At 41.4% G+C, this 8,559-nt stretch overlaps 1 protein-coding gene across 1 annotated transcript in view; it reads left to right on the top strand.

Moving 5' to 3' along the window:
• The window catches only part of LOC116686767 (ras and Rab interactor 2-like), a 196,390-nt gene extending 188,390 nt beyond the window's left edge, over positions 1-8,000 (top strand). The window contains 4 exon segments of the mRNA XM_032511821.1: positions 1,764-2,072; positions 3,554-3,685; positions 3,930-4,093; positions 5,285-8,000. Of these exon segments, the coding sequence (XP_032367712.1) occupies positions 1,764-2,072; positions 3,554-3,685; positions 3,930-4,093; positions 5,285-5,761 (1,082 nt within the window). The 3' untranslated portion in view covers positions 5,762-8,000.
• The last annotated feature ends 559 nt before the right edge of the window (positions 8,001-8,559 follow it).

The following is an 8,559-nucleotide window of genomic DNA, read 5'->3' as shown; positions in this document are numbered from 1 at the left end:
ACACACACACACACACACACACACACACGGTCCTTATTCAACAGTGCTGTGGTTTTGCCTCCCTCTCTGTATCCATCCTGTCCGCGTTATGATTTCATGGTTTGTAATAGTCATACTGCACACACTGAGCTTGTAAATGCTGATGTTGACACATTGTTGGCCGCACCCTGAAATCTGGATAATTCTGCTCCAGCAACAGCTCAACTCTATTTATATAGCACCTTTCATACAAGCATGCAGTCCTTAACAGAGTTGGCGATGAGTCCTCGCCACAGTGGCTGTGAGTTTGGTTCCGACCTGCTGCCCTTTGCTGCATGTCATTCACCCTCTCTCACCGCTTTCATGCCTGTTCAACTGTCCTAGAATAAAGGGCTAAAATACCAACAAAAAACATTACTTCAAATTAAAAGCCAGATTGAAAAGTTTACCGATCTGATATCAGGGAGCAGTGAGTTCCACAGTTGAGGGGTGTAAAATCAGATTGCACTTTTCCCGGTATTTTATGGGACACATAAGGAACATTTAAAAGAAAGTCATAGCAGAGGACATGGTGATATTGCCAGAACATTAAAAAAAAATCACTGATGTATGGAGGAGCGAGGTCATTTAAAGCTTTTTAAAGAAGAATAACTTTAACCAGTTCTTAAAGATACAGGTAGTCCATGCAGTGTCGTAAGCAGTGGGTGGGATGTGATCCATTTTTTTTGTTTTTGTTAAAACTCTGGCCACAGCATTCTGAACTTGCTGTAGTTTCTTCTAGACTTTTTAAAGTAATCCAGTAAAAAGGGTATTTTGTCTAATTGGCTCATAGTAAAAGCATGAGTGAGTATTTCAGCATCTTTTTAAGTAAAGAAGTCTGAATGAAAGAAGGATGTTTTAATAACCTTGATGAAATAAGAATTAAAATGTAAAGCCACCAAGCATTGAGTGCAGTTATTCTCTCGCTCACTCTATGTATTACATAGATTTGGGTTATCTCCTCCTCCTGCGCTCTGTAGCAGACAATGTGACGGTGTGCATACGCCATGTTTATAAATGAGAGCCCTGGCCTTGGCAGTCTCTAGATAGCCTTTGGGGCCTGGACGAGACCGATAAAGAATGGGGATGTTAACCTTGACGTGTTTGCTTTAAAATTAAATAGCCTCTAAATAGACTGACAATGGACAGATAAGACACACAGGCAACTAAGTACTGACACAAACAAACATAGAGACAAACTAGGGTGACAAATGAGCCTAGCGTGCATGTCTTCAGTGGTGGGAATACAAGGGCGATGTTTATCAGTCAGAGTGATCTATGGACTCTTTTTACGACTCTTTTTTTCTAACAGGTGAATTTAGCCATCCTGTAGTTCAGAATCTAGAAAGCCTTTGTTGTCATTGCATTGGAATACAATACAATTATTTGTGATGCATTCCAACATAAAAACATAAGACATCAGTAGGATTAAAAAGTGTTTTTCTATAATGCCTAATTATGTTACTCGTTGATTTTATATATATATATATATATATGTATGTATGTATGTATGTGTATATATATAGAAAGATATAGTATATAGTAATATGTAGTATTAGCTGTATAATAATGTGATATATATGTGTATATATGTATATATATATATGTATATATATATATTTGTGTGTGTGTGTGTATATATATATATATATTTTTTTGAATTTGTCAATTAAAACCATGTGTAGTAATTTATAATAAAATTGAGGAGGGGATGCGCAACTGTTTTTTTTTTCTCCTTTCCCCAGACCAAGTCCTGGAGAAAGCCATGCACAAGTGCGTCCTAAAGAGCCTGAAACCGGTGGTGAGTGCCGCCCTGCAGGAGTTCCAGGTGCGCAGCGGTGAGTGGCAGGAGCTGAAGGAGAACCTGGCGTTGGCCAAGTCCCGGCAGCCGCAGGAAATGGGCGTGGCCGACGCACTGCCGCCGGACCCCGTGGCCATAGAGAAGATAAAGCACAAGTTCCACACCATGAGTAAGCTGTACTCCCCTGAGAAGAAGGTCACCATGCTGCTGAGAGTCTGCAAGCTCATCTACACCATCATGGAGGACAACTCAGGTGAATATCTGAGTACTGCACCAATGTTCTGCAATATGAGAAACACATTGATCCTTAAATCAATTAATTAGGGCTGTCAATCGATTACATTTTCCCACTTGACTCGTGATCATCCGTTCTAAATATACTTTTAAAGGGATATTTTTAAAGTTTTTAATGCTCAAGTGGTATTTGAGACTCAACGTACTCATTGTAACTCAGTTCACATCGACAGTACATGCAAATAACTTCAGTCTTCGGGAAGGTCTTTGAAACTCAAATTGCCATTTAAATGACCCTTTTTTTATCCATTTGTGCTCAGGAAGCTTTGTTTCTGCTATCCATTAACTCCCATTCATGGATGTATGAACCCAACCCCCCAGTCCTACTCTGTGCTGTTGTGCAGTGGACAAGGGGGGAGAGAGGAGCTGTAATAGGAATATATTTGAATATATTTACAAGTCGCTAAGAGTGTCTGAAAAGTCACTTAATCTAGCGAGAAAGTAGCCAAGTTGGCAACACTGTTCACAGTGTTACTGCTGCTTCGCTTCCTGATTTTGCAAACTATGGAGCGAAATCATAGAGCACACATGCGTTAGTCTTGCATTGTCAGACCTTCCTCCCCAGCGCGGCAGAGGAGGGTCTTGCTAGTCAACAAAGCATTCCGGGATGGGAGAAAAACGTGCTCTGATTTATTGGCATTTCTTTAAACCAATCCCAATCGTCTTGGGCGGTGCTAAATGCCGAATGGAGCCCGGTGCCTCTGCAAAATAGCCTCGGGAAAGGAACGTTTTGGTGTAACGTGTACGTTTTAAAAGTTGTTTTAGATAAAGCTAAAAGATACGATTCGACAGATAGTCTAGCAAGCTGTCTGGATTTAATTCAATTCAATTTAAATTCAATTTTATTTATATAGCGCTAAATCACAACAACAGTTATCTCATTGCGCTGTCCATGAAGAGCAGGTCTAAACCGTACTCTGTGATGTTATTTACAGAAACCCAACAGTTTCCACCAGGAGCAAGCACTAGGCGACAGAGGAAAGGAAACACTTCCTTTAAGAGGGAGAAACCTCGAGCAGAACCATGGCTCAGGTCATCTGCCTCGACCGGTTGGGGGTGAGAGACAGAGAGAGAGACACAGACAGAGAGAGATAGACATGGAGAATTGTAGCAGAGGGTGTTGAGCAGGAACATGCAGGCAGCAGGTGACTCCAACCACAGATCCGGAGCCAGAAACACCTTCCATACATACATAAATAATGCGTAAGGCAGCGGACATCTGGCCAAAAAGAGGGACATGCGGCGAAATGTTTGGCGACAACGGATCAATCCCGGAAGTGGAACACCGTGGATATAGACTAATTGCGCATAAAAAAAGAAGAAGAATTAAGGCTGTTAAAAAGAATTTGCAGTAACTCATTATTAATGTGTTAATTTTGTCAGACCTTTTGACGACATTGAAAGTACAGGATTTCACAATGTGGTCCGTCTGCCTCTCAGGTCGTCTGTACGGTGCTGATGACTTCCTGCCCATGCTGACCTATGTGTTGGCCCAGTGTGACATGCCCCAGCTGGACAACGAGATCCTTTACATGATGGAGCTGCTGGACCCCTCTCTGCTCCATGGAGAAGGTCTGTTTGGTAAAACTTAAGAGCCTCACAGAAAAAGAACATTTTGCTTTTTAACCGTTCATATTCATATCTCTGTGTGTGTGTGTGTGTGTGTGTGTGTGTGTGTGTGTGTGTGTGTGTGTGTGTGTGTGTGTGTGTGTGTGTGTGTGTGTGTGTGTGTGTGTGTGTGTGTGTGTGTGTGTGTGTGTGTGTGTGTGTGTGTGTGTGTGTGTGTGTGTGTGTGTGTGTGTGTGTGTGTGTTCAGGTGGCTACTACCTGACCAGCGCATATGGAGCCATGTCCCTGATTCGAAACTTCCAGGAGGAGCAGGCAGCCAGAGTGCTGAGCTCTGAAACCAGGAACACCCTCCACCAGTGGCACCGCCGACGCACCACCCAGCGCTCTGCCCCGTCCATTGATGACTTCCAGGTAGAAGCACATCTTCGCCTTCCACCCTCTTCTTTTCCAATAGGAGTGTTGATGTAGCTCATTCTTAAAGTTTCAGGGCACCTGGATTTTGGCATTTCTACAGGAATTGCTTTTTAGCTCCAGAGTTGATTTTTTTTTTTTTTAAGGCTTACTTTAAAGGCAGGGATTGCTCTCACATTAAGCAGCCATGAGTAGGGTTGGACATCAAGAACCGGTTCCAAATTAAAACTGGTTCTAAAATTCAGATTCCAAAGGGATCATACATGCTATAGTGTGTGGCTATTTTACATTATTGAACGTGCATTAAATTAAAGCCATAGCCAAATGAGTTAATACAAAGCTAATGAGGCCTAACAGCTCCACAAAACTCTATTTGCATCTTTCAGTATGGCTGTGTTTTCCCCACAAAAGCGTGAGTGATATATTTTACGTCACCAACAGAACCGCAGCGTTCAGCTTTGGAAACAAAGTCGACGTAAAACTTACAAAATAATTACCTTTTCTGAAGAGTCCATGTTTTGTTTTTTTTTATCCTCCGTGGCCTCCTTGATTTAACAGATTAAACGCTACTAGTAACTGCGAGCGAGGGATTATTTTGGATTATGTGGATTATTAACTGGTTATTTTTTAGTCATAGGATAACTGCAAAATTAAACTGTATAAAATGATAGGTTCCTTATACTCAAAAAAGTGAATTGTGACATGAATTGTGTAGAAGTTTTTATAATTATGTTTTTTTTGTGAAATAAGTACGTGACCTAAAAGAGTTTGAATCAAGATCAAATAAGAACCGGATTCGACAAGCAGAATCGGAATCAATAAAATTGAAACTATACCCAACCTTAGTCCTACTGGTTCTTCCAGAAAGTGGATCTTACCATCAACTTCAACTCTAGAATGAAATCTAAAAGCCATTGTTTCTTAGCATTACCTACAGTAGACTAAAACATCCTGAGGAGCATTCTGCTAAATCAGTATCACCTTGTAAAGTGCTTCTTAAAATTCACTAAACGAGAAAAAGCTTTTTTTCTTGCATTGCCTTTGATGTGTTTTACCTTGACTTAATTGATTTTCAAGGCAAATATGTTTTATATACAAACTAAAAACTGATTACAACAATTATATTTACAACTAGAAGGGCAGTCTTTCTCCAGTGTTTGGCTGATTGTGTTTTTTCTGTCTGTCCCTCAGAACTACCTGCGGGTGGCGCTGCAGGAGCTGGACAGTGGCTGTACTGCCAAGACCATACAGGTCCGCCCGTACGCCTCAGTGGAGGAGGTGTGCCGCCTGTGCGCCCAGAAGTTTAAAGTGTCGGACCCTGAGAACTACGGCTTGTTCTTGCTGATGGAGGGCAACAGCCAGCAGCTGGCGCCAGACACCCACCCTCAAAAGATCAAAGCAGAGCTCCTCAGCCGTTCGCAGGCCACTCCCTTCTACTTTGTCTTCCGCCGCGTGGCCAACAGTGACGCCTCGCCGACAGATTCCCTCAATCTTACACCCAACCTCAACAGCCTCACTGTGGCCGCGGACCCCCACGCCAACCTGAATCAGCTCAGCATAGCTATGTCCGCCTCCTCCCCCCAGCCCACTCTCAGCTCAGGCCTCAGCCCCACTCTGAGCCTCAGTCTGCCGCCAAGCCACATCAACAGCAGCTCTATATCTCTATGACTGTAACAGAGTGTGACCCATGGATGTATTATAAGACCTGGATGTAGCTTTAATGGCCAAGCCCCGTTCATTCCTATGGGAGGTGTTTTGTGTGGTCCATCCGGCAAAACGTGTCTAAGCTTCTGGGTTTGCTTCTGTGATACGCGACCACTGACTATGCGCAATAGTGTTTCTCTTGCTCGGCCCATAGACTTTTTGAATAGCTTTTCTTGACTCAAGGGAAGTTTTTCAAAAATAAAAAGTCCATGGATTAAAAATTCAAAATAGAAAGAGTCATAACCAAGCTTGTTTGCAGTTGGAGGTGTCCTGGCTGCAGTTTTACACGTCTCTTTTACTATACTGGACTATGGGGGAAATCCTTTCTGAGTTGCAGAGGGATTTTTCATTGCAATACGGCCAGTGGCCACTGGACAAAATCAATGGTGGGGCTGAGCGCTGTACATTGGGGACCTGGTTTAAACGGTTGCTTTGTCTCCCAGCAGTGACAATTTGGACTATTATCTCTAACAAACAGGGCTCCAAGAGACCTAAAGGGGTTCAACCGGGTTGTGTGTCTTCACACTCTGACTTCTCCTTTTGGATGGCACATCTGTCTCAATCCCACTCGCTGCAAAGTTCGGTCAGACAGACATTAGTGAAAGAGGAAAAGAAGAAAGGAGGAACGGAAATGAAAGAGATTATTTTGTTTACTTCCTTGGTTGGCTTTATACCCTGCATCAGAGCATCACTTTGCTGAACACAACTCTCAAAGACAGTCAAGGTAGAGATGTTGGTGATGAACTAAAGACCACACCAACACTAAAATGTTTTACGTGCATATTCAGGGTCAGCTGTTCTTGTTCTTACCTTTAGAGTAAATAGAGGGAAATCAGATCGGATACATGTGAGACTATTCTTTGGTCAATCCTTTTAAATATACAACAGATGGGTTATTTAGGTGATAGGTGTTAAACTTTGATTTACTTATAACAGTTGCTGGTAAACTGTTATTATGTTGTTTGTGTTTTGAAACTGTTAATCCTCCAGATTGTTTCTATGTTTTAATGGGTGTGGCGACACCCAGTGGTGGCTGGTGCACATAGCAAGAGTCCCATCTGAGACACAACAGTGATGGCCTCAGGTGGGAAGCAACACACAATACACTGTACTGCAACACAATTTACCAAAATTCAAAAGAAGAGGAACTCAACTGAATAGCTACAACCTTAAGAAAAAGTATGTAACGAAAGAGAAAAAAAAGAAGTGCGGTAGCAATGTATTTCCCACAGCTTTTCTGTATATGTGTCTGTATTGACTTGAATTGTACATACATACAGTAAGTGGCTATTGGGGGTGGCAAACACACATATCGTGTGTTTATTCAAATATTTTCTCCAAATTCTGTTGGAAATTTCTACTCCTCATAAAAAGAAAAACCGATACGGTACAGATACAACCTCAGCAAACTAGCGGGCTTTAATAGAGCACAGTGCTCACTCTCCATTGACGACTTTTGAAAAAAGAATCAAAATCAATGCAACACAACCAGGGATTATATATTAACTAGATATTGCACACATCCATTCTCAAAGCCCGGTGCCTACCCACAATGCAAATGTAAAAAATAAAAAATGGTGTCAGAGTGTGGTGCCAAGAAACAAGATATATAAAAGATAATCCGTGTGTGTGTGTGTGTGTGTGTTGTGTGTGTGTGTGGTGTGTGTGTGTGTGTGTGTGTGTGTGTGTGTGTGTGTGTGTGTGTGTGTGTGTTTCTTAACACACACACACGTTGTAAAAACTATACTGTGGCTACTGGGCCACGGTTAATTAGCCAGGGGTTGATTAGCCACAGCCTTTCTGCTTTGGACGTGCATAAAGTTGCATATTGGCAGGTAGATCCCAACATGATCAATGAAAAGGTATAATATATAATGGCATTTTTATTTGATAATCTTAAGGATTAACATTTTAATGTAATATGTAAAATATTCTTCTTGCATGTAGTTTGTTTAAGTGTAATGTTAGAAACAGGCAGTTCTGCTGGTGTTTAAAAAAAATATAACATTCATTTATGTATTTACTGATTATCCTGGTGATATGAAAGATAGTGTATCATACCTTATATATTGCTTGTTAAAGAGCATTTTTTTCCATTCAGATTGACAATATGTGACAGAGGAACAACTGTGTCTGCCACATAACAATATTGGCAATTCTTACTACTGACAAATGTTAAAGGTTTTTATCCTGGTGAAAAAAAAGATCTGGTCAGTTATGAAAAAGGTGTGGACTTCAAAGCTGGTCTGAGGTCGTTCACAGTGACACATGCTCTATGGTTTTTGTAGATACTTGGAAAGACAGGTATGTGTGTGCATTTGCGTGTATAGAGCTCAACAGTGACCCACACACACACTTTTTTGAGGGCTTGGTTATAGAAGTATTTTTCCCAGTTCAATATCTCCAATGACGTTTTTAGGAAATGCTTATATACAGGGTGTTAAGCCTGGAACCAAGCCAACTAGCTACGAGTTGTGCTGTCAGTTAAACCCGTTATTAACGCCATTAACGCAAACCCATTTTAACATTTAATTTTTTTTATCACAAGATTAACGTTCTTTTTGGCCTAGTAAATGTTTTTTAACATGCTGTTGCAACAACCAGTAGCGTTACCACACCGGATCTAGCTAGACCGGAAACAAAACACAGGCACGCTGCACACACTTGTTTGGGCTTGCGAGCTGGCCAAAGAGTAGTAAAGTTTACTTTTTAAAGTTGCCACATGTTCCATTGACAAGACCAAAGTGATCTGTGTGTTTTGT

The sequence above is a fragment of the Etheostoma spectabile genome, unplaced genomic scaffold, assembly GCF_008692095.1.
Source record: "Etheostoma spectabile isolate EspeVRDwgs_2016 unplaced genomic scaffold, UIUC_Espe_1.0 scaffold465, whole genome shotgun sequence".
In the NCBI taxonomy this organism is placed as follows: domain Eukaryota; kingdom Metazoa; phylum Chordata; class Actinopteri; order Perciformes; family Percidae; genus Etheostoma; species Etheostoma spectabile.
This window is presented reverse-complemented; position numbering and strand designations above follow the sequence as displayed.